The sequence below is a fragment of the Porites lutea genome, chromosome 6 (assembly GCF_958299795.1).
Source record: "Porites lutea chromosome 6, jaPorLute2.1, whole genome shotgun sequence".
Taxonomy (NCBI): Eukaryota; Metazoa; Cnidaria; class Anthozoa; order Scleractinia; family Poritidae; genus Porites; species Porites lutea.
The window spans coordinates 26871775-26887623 of record NC_133206.1 but is presented as its reverse complement, the minus strand read 5'-3'; the positions used below and the strand labels follow the sequence as shown (position 1 = coordinate 26887623).

Genomic DNA, 15849 nt, shown 5'->3' with positions numbered 1-15849 from the left:
GCAATTTTTGCTGGCAGCTGGCTACTTTTGACAACCCTGTACATTCCAAGAAGTTGGTCGTCAGTCATAATCGAAGTAAACAACGTGGATTGAAAGCAAGCATATTATTACAACCTGCAGATGTGACTTTTTGAACCTGCTGAAGAAAGCCTGTATTTCCTGAGAGATCTGTTAGAGTGAATTCATGACGGGGGAAAAAACATAAACGTTTGTTAAACTTTTGACTTGAGGTAGTGATGTTATTGCAAACCACAGCAATGTAGCAAAGAAATTGCTGGTTGATGACAACAAAATAACAGTTTGTGTCAAACAAATATGTCTCCCGGGTGTTATATGTAAAGTTTCAAATAGAAAAACATTGTCTGGTGAAACATTTTGCCGTCTTGAAAAAGGTACGCTATCAATTGTGTGCTTCAAGTAACTTATTGTTTTATTACAAACTGCTGATTGGCCCACAACCAACTTTCTTGAAATGTATTGTTATTTTCTGTAATCCGATTGGTCAACTTTGTCTAAGATTTGTCTAAACTCAATTTGACAATAACGATTATTCTAATGTTATGAACTTTTTAAACTGTATCATGGTAACAGTGCTAACATCTGTCATGATCATCTCTGTTGCTTTGCATAAACCTTTTTTCAACTGAAGATGCTGTTAGCTGGTAGGTACAATTACATTTATTAATTTTTAAAAAAAAATTAATTTACAGCGTTCACATAAAATAAAGATATTGTTGTTGAAATCATTATTTTAGCACAGAGATTTGCAGTGTAATATATAGACCTGTATGTTGTTTATACATTTAAGTTTAGTTTAGGAGAGAAAAATTGCTTTGATAATTTGCACACTTAACAGTATATTTATCTTGATCCAGGAAAGTTGTGGTAAATATCGTAGATTATCTATTCATAATTATAGGCTTGAAGAAGCTGTGTCAGAAAGTAAGAAAGCAGATAATGTTGACCTCAACATCCTAATCGGAAACTGTAAGAACACTTATGAGTGTATTCAGATGCTTCTTCCAATAGAAGAAGATGCACTTAAGTTGGTGAGTACAATGCTGAATGAGGTTAGCTTACCTGCTGGCCTCTGGATACAATCAGGGATACATTATCAATTAAGTGCAAAAACCAACTTGGGCAAGATCAGTAATTTTGTTACAAATAGGTATGGTGAGTCCTGAGACTCTTCTTGTGAAAAATCATCAAAGTCCCAGTCCAGAACCAATGAGTCCCAGTTAAAAAAAATAGAGTCCAAAATTGAAAATGCTTGGGCCTTTACGTAACCAAACAGTTAATATGAGGACAGACTCCAAAACTCTGTATTACAGTATACTGAAATTATAGTAGGATATTCCTTCTATTGAAACACAGCAAAGGCTACAAGAAAGACTCATCACAACAGCCATAATAACTGCCACAGAAATTACATGAACTGGCCGGATATTTCTACAAATACACATGTTGAGATCGATCAATCAATCTTTGCATCCTATGGGATGCATGCCATGAATAACTTTGCGTGTTTGGGGATTTTTATGCATCAGCAATGCAGGATGCAGAGGTAAAAAAAATCACTGCAAGATCTTTTTGGGTTAAAATGAAAAGTGAAAACTGTCCTGTGCTGTAACATGACCATTTGAATGGAACAACTTTGGCACAACTTTGGTTTAATGCCAGCGTCACAAATGGAGGTTGGGTGCCTAGGAACCTGGAGGCTGAAGCCACCAAGCCCCTAACCCAGGTAGCAAGAACACACCAAAATCTTGCCTGCAACCCTGCTTTGAGCCCCGCCCACCACACTCAGCCCCTGCCCAAGCACCTGTCACACTGAACCAAGAGTTCAGTGGAGAAATAAGGACAATACTACTACTACTAATAATAATAATAATAAGCGAGGGGAGGGAGGGGAAAAACACTAAAGCTGAGCAAGATGCCCTGAACACTATGCACTGTAAAACTACAAGCACATGTAAATGCGCACGCATAAATTGCAACAGTAAACCGCTGACCCAGGGGGGCACAGGAAATTGCCCTGCAACAGGCCTAGTATGCTAACACAAACCCTTGCAATAGCATCAGAGCATAGGATAACTGCCGGCTCGCCAAAGCAATGCCAATAAAATGCTAACAAATTCAAATGCCATACCAACGCCACACTAACGCCAAGCCAACTACTAAGCAGCCAGCTCCTTGTCATTAACTAAGTTAAATAAGTATTTTAATTTAACCTCATTTAAACTTTCTGTTGTTTAAACAGTACATTACCTATAATTTATTAATAATAGTAAAGAATGATTCTAAAAGGTTGATTTTAGATATCCCTATAAAAGTGTGAGAATTTGTAGGTTGATATTGCTTTGTGCATACTGGACATTCATGCCAATAATTTGATACAAAAAACCCTAATAAACATGACAATTTCAAGCAGGGCTATCACTTATGGCTGGGGGCCAGGGATCTCCCCTGCCTATTTATTACGCTTTATAAGAAACAAAAGGAAATCAAGAGAGCTTCCTAGCTGTTTAATTTCCCACTTGCTCATTGCATAATATTTAATTATACTCAGCAATTTGATATCTTTGTGATAGCCCTGATCCACATCAGTTGACCATTGATTTTTTTAATAGAAATTTTGTGGAAAGTTCACATGACTGCTTTTTGCCACCTAATTTTGAGCTTTTTTTTGCTAGGGGGCTTTGAACGAATTGTCCTTGTCACTTCAAGGTTATCTCGAGATTCTTTGTAGCAAGAAAAGCCAACTTGATGGAGTTAAGATCAATGAGACAGGCATGCTCTATGGTAACGTCTAGTTGTGCACCAGCTTCAGGTCTTGCTCATTATAAATGGTTGTCAGTATTTAAGATTTTTGACTGATAAAAGGATTAATTAGCTCAAAATGGGGAAAACCTTATAGTTTTTATTTCTTGCTCTTTTTGTTCACAAAAACTGGACTTATATTTATTTTTTTCCACTTTATTACTGTTGTATCATGTTTAGTTCATATTGGTCACTCACACTCTCTCATTCATCTCCTGAATTCATAGAAAAAGGAGCTGTAAAGGATGATGATGAGTGTAAAAGGTGAGTTGTCATAGTCAACCACGTAATTCCCAGCCTGGGTTTCTTCACTGTGACCTACCCTGTCTCATTCCAGAGGACAGGAAGAGGAGAGAGCCCGGAAAGCAGATGTTATCATTATTATGTTCAAGTGTCCAAGACCCAGAAAAATAAATACTCTGTAGTACCTCAACTGTGATCTGTTGGAAGGCTGTGCTCTAAAGAAAATTGAAGGGAGCCCTGTGCTCTAAACCTGTAAAATCTCGGTGGCACCGAGCATATGATTTGTATGAAAAAAATGAGATTTTCTAGTCGCCCAAGGGCAAAAGTTAGGCACCATGGGCCACCGGGCTCTGCTGAGCACAGCCCTGCATTGTAACTAGCACTCATCTGTTTTTAGTTAACTCTAGAAGTGAATACACCTTTGTTGCATGGAGGCCATTTTGTCTCAGGAGATTTAAAAAGCTTTGTTTTGGCACAGCTAGCCTCAGTCTATTGGTTGAACAGATGCTGGCATCATTCATTATTAGGACAAAGGAAAACTTAGATATAGAGCAAAAAATATTTCTTAAAAAAGAATCTTTAAAGCATACTCTGATGTTCTTGCCAGTATGTAATAATGTCTTTCTGCCAATGATTAATTATTTTCAAATGCAGGCGTAGGGTAGCTATTGAAGACACCATTGTACAAAAAGGTACTGTGAAATTCTGTGATGTTGTGGGCCTTACTAATGCAAAGCAGGCATTAAAGGAAGCTATCATTATGCCACTACAGTTTCCACAGCTATTCACAGGTAAGATTATTTCACTAGAATGTTCTTTATCGTAATAGGCCCTTTGCAGCTACAGTCAAACCTGTATATAACGGCCACCCTCAAGACTTGAGGAACTGGCCGCTTAATACAGGTGGCCGCTTAATACAGGATCACTAAAAGTACTTACTGGGCATGGTCTTATGTCAATTTTAATGGCGTATCTTACAAAACTGAACACTTCATGCAAGGAAACAATAGGACAATCAACACTGTTTCAAATGATCAATACTTCAACTTGTAACTTAACAGCATAATATATGTAACATTGTGTAAAAGCACTGTGCAAGAATCTGATGACACCTGAAAGGGATAACGATATTAAACAGCCGAGTATCAGCTTACAGTAGCTGTTGTTATTTCTTTATAGTGATGATGGATCGCATTTTAAACACAATAAAATACCGCATGAAATGACATATGGCTTAGTTTCCGTTCAAGGGCAGGTCTCTTAAAACGGGTCAAAATAACAAAGAAAGACAAACGTTGGACTGCTGCAGGGTAGCCGCACTTATAGAGGTGGCTGCCTAATACAAGTAACAAATACAGCGTTTGTATGAGTGAAAAATCAGGACTTTGAAAACTGGCCACTTAACAGAGGGTGGCCGCTTAATACAGGGCCGTTACATATAGGTTCGACTGTAGTCATTCACCCCATGCTGGAGAGCAAAAGATGACTGGGACAAGAAAAACAAACAGCTTACATCATTTAAATGGTAATTTCTTGTGTTTATCTTTTTCCAGTGTGTTCCTTGCTCTCCAGCATGGTGGTTTTGTACCACGTAAGCGACTAGCTGCATGGGACCCTTACCACATTAGATAGGTTGTTATAATTTTAAATTATTCTGACATAAGAGTCAGTGCATTTTTTTTATTTCCTTGTTGAAAAAAATATCATTAACATTGTCAACACTAACTTACAGGTGTATTTGATGGCCTTAACCACTCATTAATTTCTTGTTTAAAAAAAAACTTTTAATAACACCATTGCTGAAGTTAATAAGCACCCCATTACCCCATAGGAAGATCATTCTCCTCTTCTTTTGGGAAACAAACTGCTCCTTAAGTGTAAAGAGCTTTTCATGGTAAATACAACAGCATGTTGTTTGATAAGGGTTATCTCATGCTTATATTGCAAAAGGTCGGGGGATTTGTATTTACCAAAAAAATTTCAATAACTTATTTTAACTACAATGAATAATGGATTGATCTCATCATTGTTCTACATGTATCTTCTTTGTTCAGGTGGTCAATGACCTTTGTGCCCTTGAAATTACTCGGAAAACACCTGGAATTTCATTCCCTTTCCATATACATGTTGTTTGATAAGGGTTATCCCATGCATACTTTGTAAATGTAGGGAGATTTGTATATACCAAAAAGTTTTGATAACTTATTTCAACAAATAATAATAATTTATTATTATTTATGAATAATGGATTGATATCATTGTTCTACATGTATCTTCTTTGTTCAGGCGGTCGACAACCTTGGCGTAGAATACTTCTGTATGGACCTCCAGGGACAGGTGATCATTTTCAGTCAAACCTGCGCGAGACCCTCCCTGTTAAACAGTCACCCTCTATGAAGTGGTCACCAATCAAATTCCTGCAGTTTGTTTTCCATATTTACAGTGAAATATTTGACCTCTATTGAGCAGTCACCTTACCCTTGGTTCCAGAGGTTATTTTTTTGTTATCTAATTCCTGATATCTCGCAACAACGCTGCAACAGCGAGGCACATTAAGCATTATTAATGAGAAAAAAAAACCTCTGGTCACCACAGGAACTACGAGTCTCATTTCCATGCAATTTTAGGATCATATAATTATCTTGTCACCAAACCGGGTTTGGAGCTGATGTGAATGTTTGTTTTCGTTGACTCTGACAGCTGAAAACAGAATTGTCACAAATTCCTTTCCCAAAAGTACACATTAAGTTTCAAGCATATAAAAAGGACAGAAGTACACATTCTGTAACTAGCTGTTTTTAGAAGTCAACAGGATAACAATTAAGAATTTCCTGTCTGCAACAGGGGTATTACTGTACCTGGTCAAACTAAAAATTGCCAGACAGAATGGCTATGCCAAGCAATATATTATTAGTTGCTGATTTTGTAGCACATAAACCACGCCACAAACTATAAAAAAATTAGGAAAGAAAGAAAAAAAAAACCAGCACCCAGGGTACTATTCCTGAGAATTCAACTTTGTGCAAACAACAGTGCAGAAATAGTTCCAGCATGACAAAGCACGCAGAGCAGGAAATCATCACATTCATTCAAACTACGTCCTTTTGTTGGATAAATTCAAACAAAGCTTCTTCCTCGTCCAACTTTGATTCAGTTGACAGATGTTTGCATATTTCGCATTTTAGCCAGAGATTGCTGAGCTGCACTTCTAAAAGAACTTAAGATGGTCTCTCCAAATTGTTTGTTATTAACATCAAAACCAGTTTTCAATCTCATGCGGTGAAGTTCTTCTATGGAGCCAATCAAGTTTGCTGTTACATCATTAATTCCCTGCTGACATGGGTGTAACCAATCAGCAGCCCAGTTCAGATTCTGAACTGATTCTCACATCCTGGAAATGAGGTTGCTTGCTTGTGTGACCAGAGGTCTGTCTCTGGAGCTTTATCAAACTGTAAGCATGGTTTATTGCATCCAAGGTAAACCATAATTCAAGAACGGACCTCTGGAGCCAGGGTACAATCACCTCTTTTTAACCGACATGATCACCCTCTATACTTCCTAATTGGTTAAATTTAATGTATTTCACCTACAGCTCTACAGCCTACAGCTCTATAACAGCAAAATTTTTACAGATAGGTTAAACATACATGTCCACTTTTGTCAAACGGCTCATTCTAACAATGCTATGTTTAAATTTCCCTGCATGGGCCTGACCTGATGGCAGCTCAGCATTTTTCAGGCCCTTTTTATATGACCAGCTTCAATTGATACATTGAACCAAACCCTAAGGAAAACTATAGATATTCAAGCAAACCTCAAGATCAATTTAGTAACTTGTTTCCCTTGAGGACATTTCCCTTGTCCATAGGATAGGCGTCTCTAGGAATTTCTTGAGTAATATGCATCAGTGTCATTTTGTTCATACAAACACCAGCAGTTTATACTGGATGAGACATTTTTTTACCTTATTTTGCATTTTTGTTTCTACGAACAATAGAATCATGTATTTTACCTGTAGATCCAAGCAACATGTGTGTTCTTTTGTTTGACTGTTTTTTGTTGCTCAGTGTTAGAACATCTATCAACTTGTATCAAATGAGCACTCAACTACTTCCTAAAGGTGACTGCATAAAAAGGATTTGATTGTAATAAAAAATTAATCCAGCTAACAACTACAAATCTTTCTTCATGTTTGTTTGCAATCATGTAAATGGAGTGCCTGTAAGCTGACAAGAACAGTACATCTATTATTTTTTTGTGTGTGACTGATTTTGCTGATCATTATAATTTATTATTTTGGTACAGGTAAAACAAGGCTAGCCCAAGCAGTAGCATCAGAGATCAACTCAACTTTTTACAGTGTGTCCAGTTCTGATCTTGTGTCCAGCTGGGTTGGAGAAAGTGAAAAGTAAGTATGGTGGACACTAGCCAGGGTGTGTGAAAGAGTGAACAAAATTTGTTCAGACAGAAGCTTTCTCCTTTCCTATTAAAAAGCGCCCTGACTGAGTAACTTATGTCAAACCCCAGAAAAGATTTATTGTTATTAATTTATATTTTTTAGTTACTGTTGTTTGTACAAAAGAGGAAGGGCACCTGAGTAAAAAATAATGCCCCTCAGAATGGAATTCCCACTAAAAGAGTAATAATTTATTAAAAACACACAAACAAAATAGAAAACTATTGCAGTTGAAGACAAGTATAATTATTATCATTTGGTGTCACATTAAATTATTGTAACTAATCAGACTATGTTTTGCAGAGCTTACTGAGTTTTCCTTTCACTATTAAGAACAAAACTTTTATGATAAATTGGAACAGAGAAATCAGACAAGCTAAAAATCCTTTAAAATGCATTATTATTAATTTAAAAAATATCTCAGTTTCTGATTGGCTAAAGCACACTCTTAATTCACCATAACCAGCTACTGTTGACCAAATTTTGAAGAATTTTGCAATTAATCAACCAATGACTTCAAAAGTGCAGCACAGTTGCTGGTTAATGTACCTTTAAGCGTGAAGACCTGGGGAAGAGATTGAGTTGTTTTGGTTGTGTCGAACTATTGTTTAATAACAGAAGACAACTCAACAGACAACATTTGCTATTAGGAGTATATTTGCAGACCTGAACAGCCCTTTACCTTCTAAATATGCACTATCAAGGTGAACTTAACATCGATGAAGGTAGGCATGTTTTAGCTTGTTTTTAAACTAGGAATTGAATTAATAATAAAGCAGTTAATGAATTGGGCTTTTGTAGGATGTAAAGAATTATGCAGATCTCGGAGGATGTTATCCGCCAAGGCCTTCCTAACACCCTGCGAGATCTGCACAATTCTTCATATCCTGCTCAGCCTCATTCATTAATTGCTAAGGAATTATAAACCCACCCAACTATTTTAATCCGTTAATGTTTTCTTTCAAGACTTATCAAAGAGCTCTTTCACAATGCAACAAGTCAACTAGGTCAATCGGTAAGTATTACACTCTAGAATAATTTTTTCGGTGAATCCAAAAGTCTGTTAGCTCTGCTATTAATTTTAGTGTTACCCCCATTTAAAGAAAAAGATTTTACCTTGCATTACCTTAAATCTAATCTCAGAATAAACAGTACCAATCAGATTTTTTGTAGACTTGTTTTTTTTTAATGATTTTCCTCAGTGGATAATTTGGTATAACACTTGAAACTTATTTCCACTTTATGGTATTTCTTCATAAATTATTTAAATTAACCCCGGTTGTTAAGTGAATGCTTCCATTTTCCATTAATTAAATTTGGTTATCTGCCATAGAGACTAGTATTAAATTCGTTATTAGTATTGACAGTTGGATTGTATAGTTGAGATAGTACAACTATAGATCTATTTCCATTGTCTAGAGGCAGGTAGCTGTAATGAAATTAATGAGATCTATTTAATTTAATTTACTTATTTTGTCTACTAGGTTGTCTTTATAGATGAGATTGATAGCATCTGTAGAAAGAGAAGTATGCGTGAAGAGGAGTACACAAGAAGAATAAAGACTGAACTACTTAAACAGGTTATAATAATACTAGTTTAAGTAAATTTTGTTTATAATTCTCTTTCAGTAGCAACTCTAAAAAAATCCTAAATTCATTTTTTGATTTGAAAAACTTTATCTTTTGTTATTATAAATAATTTTATTATTCACATTTTCTGCTGTTAACGAATTGAACTTGTTTTGTTGTAGATGGAGGGTACTGATCATAGTGCTTCACCTCAGCATTTTATCCTGCTGTGTGCCACAAACTGTCCTTGGGAACTAGATACAGCCTTTCTGAGAAGATTTCAAAAAAGAATATATATTCCTCTGCCAGATAAGTGAGTAATTAACATTTATTATCTTTAGAAATAATCTATCTATGAAATAATTTTAATTAATGAAAAAGTAAGGGAAAATAAAGATTAAGAATAAGTCAGGGAAACTTTTCATGCAATTCTTCTGTTCAGTAAGTTTGTATCAAACAATTTTTTAAAATACATTGTCATTGGATGAAAACTTTCCTTTTCGGAGTCCAAGAAAAATGGTTTCTTCTGAGCTTTCAGAACCACCACAACACCTCTCTTGCTGTGTGTCAAAAATTAGTGTCCTGCTACTTACAGGATTAAAAGTTGAAGACCGAAGTCTCTGTTGAGATTTGGGGTGTCAATACTGGGAATCTTGATTGTATGTTCATGGTGGATCTAGAAAATGGGTAAACCATCCTTATTTTTTGGACTAAACTGTGGTGTACAGGGCAGTTAAATATTTTCCAGATCAGTGCCTCCTTCCTTATCTCTGCATGGGTGTGGATGGGCACTGCTCATCCCTCTGAGAGAAAAGTAAAAAAGATTGTTTTTATTTATTTGTCACTTGCCACATGAATCAAAGAGTGATCATACACTTTAATTTCTTTAATTTTTTTACTATTTATAGAGAGGCAAGGATTGCATTAATTAAGATGCACTTGGCAGCAACTCCTGTATCACTGTCCACAGAGGACTGGTGTTTGTTGGGTGACAGAGTGGAAGGGTTCTCTGGAAGTGATTTGTCTAACTGCACATCAGATGCCATGTTTGAACCTGTGCGTGAATTAGAACATAATGCTCATTGGAAACTAGACAAAAGTAAGATTGCCTCTTCTACTAAGAAAAAACTAATATACAAAGCCTTGGTGGGTAAAGCTTGGCCAGGAAAAGCCAACAGTGCTAAGATAGAAACCGGTCCAACTGGATAATCCACTGGGTGAGGGGCCTTAGCACATGACCTCATGCCAAGGGGGTGCCTCGTGCCTGTACTACAAGGCAAGCATGCATGGTTCACACATCTGTGTAGTTAGGGTTATGTTCTTAGCCAAATTTAATAACCAAGTCCCATGAATTCCCATTTCCCCTCCCTACCAACTGGGGTCCCAGTCTCATTTTGTTGCATTATTATCGTTCTATTCTGTTATGTTTTTACAGATTTATTTTACAGTCCTTGTTCAGAAAGGGAAAACGATTGTATACACTCATTATTAATTGATCTGCCATCTGATAAGGTGAGGATTAATGACTGTTGATGGTTAATGTCGCTTTTGATAAACTAGCTCTGCAATTCCTGGTAAATTAATCAACTCTTAATACTTCCTGGGCCCTGTAAAATACTTTTTTACAAAATCACTTTTTTCTACCTACTCCTGGAATTTTTTGATAAAATGCTGTGGCTATTGAATTATTTTGATAAGGAAATTGAACATTAATTGGCTATTACAAGTGGTGTTGCTTTTTTCCTGTAAAATGAGAAGTAAAAATGATGTTCCTAGTTCTGGTCCTATTCATGTGGTGCCCTTAAAATTACTTGGAAAACACCTGGAATTTCATTTTCCTTTTCCATATACACAGTAAAACATGAAAATAATGAAACTGACGGTGGTTATCATTGTTGTAAACAAGTTCTGTATATTACAAGATAAGGGGAGGAAATCTTTCAACTCATAATCACATACTACAATACTACATGTAATACAAATTCAAAGAAGTGTATGGGGTGCTTATAAATCAGTACCAATGCTAATATTGTTTTGTGTTTCAACAATATTAACAAGGTCATTTAAAATGATGATAATTAATATTATAGATTTAGGCAGGGCTAAAAGCAAAGCTCTCTTTAATATTTATAGTTTCCTCAAAGAAAATATTAAATCAAGAAAAAAAAGACAAGGTAAAATCAACGAGAACAGTAAAAAAAAAAACAAGAGATCTAATTAGAAAAAAAGCAACTTTGCACATGCAGCACACTTTCTTTCTAGTTAGCAAAAAAACAACTTTTCTCGTGCTGCACACTTTTTTGTACATTTCCTTGCCATTGTTTACTCCCTATTTAAATGTTTTAAGGAGAAAATGTTTGTATTGTGCACTTCCTGTTCACTCTGTTTTTTTCACTGCCACTCATTTTCACCTTGGTAGCCACTAGTATTTCTCATTTTTGTCATCGCCGCTATAATATAATCAGTTTCATGTTTTTCTTCCAACAAAATTGGTCTCCGTTGTTATTTATTTCTCGCTCTAGCCCTTTCCCTGTTATCCAAGTTAATGTAGACATTAAAATAAAGTGGAAAGAAAGACTCATTTTTTTTGTTTGTTTTTTCCTCTCTAAAAGTCTGGGCAGCCATGCGATTTACCGCTGAAACGAGTTGGGTGCCTGAAATGCAGACTTTCACCTCAGCTATAACATACTCCTCCCCTGATGGGCTGACGCCTCACTCCCTTCCACCTCCCCCAGAGTCTGTACGGTCAGCGTTCGGTCGTATGCTGACGTCATGACCAATTTTTCTTGCATAGATGGATTACCAAATTTTCTTAGCTATGCGGCTCTGCTCTCGTGTGTGCATGTGGAGCTCCACTTTTAGTACTAATACGATGTAAATAAAAGAAAGAGATTTACCAGTAATTCTGTAGATCAGTCCTTGATTCCCTCAGGCCTAGGCCAAACGTCAAACATTTCGTGAGATGAGCCAACTTTATTTAGTTAAGTCCATGAAAAGTTTGGCGTCTGGCTCAGTTGGGTTTGACTGAATGAGTTTGGATTGTGCAACATGTTCTTTCTCTCTGCTTCGGACCAACAGAACGTTTGAGGATCATCTATGGGACAAACCTCAATCTTCACATGCAATGAACTAAACTAATAAATTACAGCTGATTTCAGTGCTGTGTATACACCCTGATTTTTAGACATGATTCGACGGTCATGATTCGACCGAGAGGTTACCAAGCAGTACAGTATTTTACCTTGATTATCCTACAGGAATCAAAGCACAGAATCTGAAAGTTACTTTAATGATAGCTCGAATGTTTCTATTGTAATTCAGAAAAAGTGGACCGTGATCCATAATTTGTTCCCCTTTTTAGACAACAGCCTCTCATACAAGTCACGCAATCTAATCGCAATACATGTTATTGGGCGTGTGCACGTCTCGATCAATAAGTTTTTCGGCTCTTTTCTCAACTTTTTTTGGACTTCTACCTTGATCTTTAAAGAAATATCATATTTTACCCTTTTTCAATAAAAACAAATGTTGCTTTCTTTTATGTCTGGTGTTCTTTATTTGCGCTCACTAGGGTCATAGGTCGAGGACCGAACATTGTGATATTTTTCAATGGTCGACAAAACAACTTTCAAACTCTCAAGCAAATTCTTTCACAACGGCAGACCGATCAATTTATCTGTTGATTTCTTCTGCAAAACGTCAGGTTTTCCTGTTATTTTTTAACCATGCAGAAGCTAAGTAAGGACGAAAAACTACCAACTTGAAGAAATACAAATTTTCCTCCTTGTTAACAAAATTTGCATCACTGTCACATGTGAATTGCGGGTGGTATTCACCAACGGCAAAATACCGAAACCTTGTCACATGGAAGAACTGACTAAACGATAAACCATCAGACTAATTCGCTTTTCGCGGTATTGATAATATTTCGTCCATTATGAAATCGCCTACAGAAATACATTCGAACTCGGCAATCGAACTCCAGGTATCACATGTTATCATAATTTCTGCATTATGTCGCCCCTTTCCAGGCAACACAGCTTTGCTCTTCAGGTAAAACACATTTGTCCGGATTCTAGCTTCGTTACACTTTATGTCCTTTAGTGCTAAGCTTTCCTTGCCATCCAGGTTTTTCCCTCACTGTTTCGGATCGCACGGCAGAACTCTCAATTATTTTTGCAACCGTTTACGTACTGCGAAGCGATAGGTCATGTGATTAGTGTCGAATCATGACAGGTCGAATCATGACCGTCGAATCATGTCTGAAAATCCGGGTGTATACATAGCAATGAAATCAGCTGTAAAAATTTGTATGATAATGTATGTTTAGCCTTGTTTGGGTGAAACATTATCAAAATTGCTTTTATTCAGTTTATTGGTTCAATCATGTCTTAAGTTCGACGTCTGACCCAACTGATGATCTTAACTTACTAGTACTTATAAAGCCAACTGACATTTTGCATTTTTCACCACCGTCAATCATCTTAGCAGACCTCTGACATGGTTGCCTCAGCCAGAGGTTTTTCAAATTCCCTGCACTTTTTCCTGACAAATGTAAAATTTCCCCGACCAACTGAAATAACAATTCAACAAATCAGTCCTGATGATGGACTCGACCCTTCCCTCACAACAATCCTCTCCACCCATTTATTTATGCACAGCCGTCCTCTCTGCCCATTTTGTTTTTGCTTCCAGCAAGTCACGTGCAGTGTACGTGAATTGATAGTTCCTTAACATCAAATTCATGAACAATATTCTACCAATTCAACATGATTTGTGTCTGTAAATTGTACAGAAGAATTTTAAATGTTGGAAAAGAACAACTGCAGAGGGAAAAGAATAAATATGTACTCTTAAAATTTCACTTTTCCCTGACCTTTTTCAGACTTAAATTTTCCCTGACTCGAAGTGAAATTCCCTGACTCTTCCCTGACCTTGAAGAATTTTTTTTCATTCCCTGAACATTTCCTGACCTGTGGGAACCATGTCTTAGGAAACAGCACTAACCCAGGGTTAAATTCTAACCCAGGTTTCATTTTTTTTTGTTTAAGATCATCTTCTCGGGTGATTTTCTCTATTCTTTTTTGAGCATCCATTCATCAAATTGTAGACAAAAAGAATTAATCTGAATTTGCTTTTAAGCTTTCATATCTGAATTCAATATCTTAACCCAGCTTTGAACAACCCAGCCCAGAAGTTTACCTCATGGGGTTCAAAAGGTCACAGTTTGTGATTTGTGACAGGTGCATTTCGATCTGCTTTGTTTGTTTCTGTGTTTTGGGTTTAGTTGCTTGTATTTGTAATTATGATTAACGCCAGCAAAAAACGTAATTGTGAAGGTGGCTTTAAAGAACTTCAGAGTTTGTGTGTTTTTGAAAAGCATGGTAATTTAGGTTGATCCAAGACAGAGTTTGCTTTGTCTCATGAAGAGTTGGCCTCATATGCCTCAATGTAAAATTCTCCCATTTGATTAAAACATTGAATATTCATCCACTGCCATCTTTTCCAGACTGTGAGATGGCTCTGGATTTCTATGTTGTATCAGAATGTATTTTTTTTCAGTTTTAAATACTTAAAAAAGTGTTGATTTTTTCAAGATTTGTATGTAAAGTTAAATTCTGTGCTGATTCCAACCACTCAATTTCTTTTTGCTTATAGATTCAACCTCGCCCAGTAACTCTGGATGATTTTCTGAATGTGTTATCAAGAAACACCAGTACAGTAACAAAGGAAGATGTGGAGAGATTTGAGCAGTTTACTGTAAATCTTGGACAGAAAGGGTGAATAGCCTGTCAATACCATGCAACACTATAAACTACACATACCAAGAAAGACCTACATCCTGTCATGTCAAGAAAAGCAAGACCTATTGCTTTGCAAGTATAATATCACTCTACGTCTCGTGACCGCAAATGATGTAGTGTCTATAATAACCATATCGCCTCCCTAGTCATTTGACAGAGGAAGGCAGCGACTTAGATCTTTTCATTTTTGTAAGAACTAGAAAAGAATGAAAATTGAGGGATTGCTACCAAGATTAATTTGCATCAGGTAATAAAAGCCTTTTGGTATACCGTCAAAATTCTGAAAATAAGCCCCTGGGCTTATATTTTTCAAAGGCCCTATTTGAGGGGCTTATAATCGGGGGGGGGGGGGGGGGCTGATGTATGGAGGGAAATCTGCGTTTCAAAATCAATAATTGATACAATACATTGACTAGCTTGTAGTGGGAAGGAAATTTACCGTTTTTGCTTTGTTTTACTTTATATTTGAGGGCAAATTCCAAGTACAACCCCCCCCCCCCGGAGGGGGGGGCTTATATTGGGTGGGACGATTTAACGGAGGGTTTTTGCGTTACGATTTTGGGGGGCTTATATTTGGAGGGGCTTATTTTTGGAATTTTATGGTGACTTAAGTTACAGAACCTGTGTTATATTGTTGAGAAATTAGTTTTTTGAGAATTTACTTCTGGAGTTGCTAGACTGTTTAAAGGAAGAGAGAAAGCCTGAGCTGAATTTATGTATTTTTGAGAAACCTCAGAAATTTTAATGTGTTCTCAGTGGCGAACTCCCTGTTGACTTTGGTAGCAGCCAGGTAAAGGTGATTAAAGGTCAATGTATCATTACACTCTGATTTATTTTTTCCACTGTTGGATAACATTTATTATTAATACTAAGTTATACGAAATAGCTTCTAATTAGCAGAACAACTCGGCTTATCCAAAATTCACTTTAAAAAACAGTTGTAAACTCAGAGAAAGG

The 15849-nt window shown here is 36.6% G+C and overlaps 1 protein-coding gene across 2 annotated transcripts in view; it reads left to right on the top strand.

Moving 5' to 3' along the window:
* The window catches only part of LOC140942323 (uncharacterized), a 16102-nt gene extending 977 nt beyond the window's left edge, over positions 1-15125 (top strand). The window contains exons 2-14 of one of the 2 annotated variants that reach the window (XM_073391280.1): positions 650-662; positions 920-1049; positions 2694-2802; positions 3048-3084; positions 3718-3854; positions 5350-5400; positions 7369-7471; positions 8486-8534; positions 9004-9099; positions 9271-9401; positions 9997-10187; positions 10524-10600; positions 14747-15120. In XM_073391280.1, coding sequence (XP_073247381.1) covers positions 650-662; positions 920-1049; positions 2694-2802; positions 3048-3084; positions 3718-3854; positions 5350-5400; positions 7369-7471; positions 8486-8534; positions 9004-9099; positions 9271-9401; positions 9997-10187; positions 10524-10600; positions 14747-14872 — 1250 coding nt within the window. In that variant the 3' untranslated portion in view covers positions 14873-15120. Of the gene's footprint in view, positions 1-649; positions 663-919; positions 1050-2693; positions 2803-3047; positions 3085-3717; positions 3855-5349; positions 5401-7368; positions 7472-8485; positions 8535-9003; positions 9100-9270; positions 9402-9996; positions 10188-10523; positions 10601-14746 lie in introns of both variants that reach the window. The other variant, XM_073391281.1, reaches the window with a different exon arrangement.
* Positions 15126-15849: the final 724 nt, after the last annotated feature.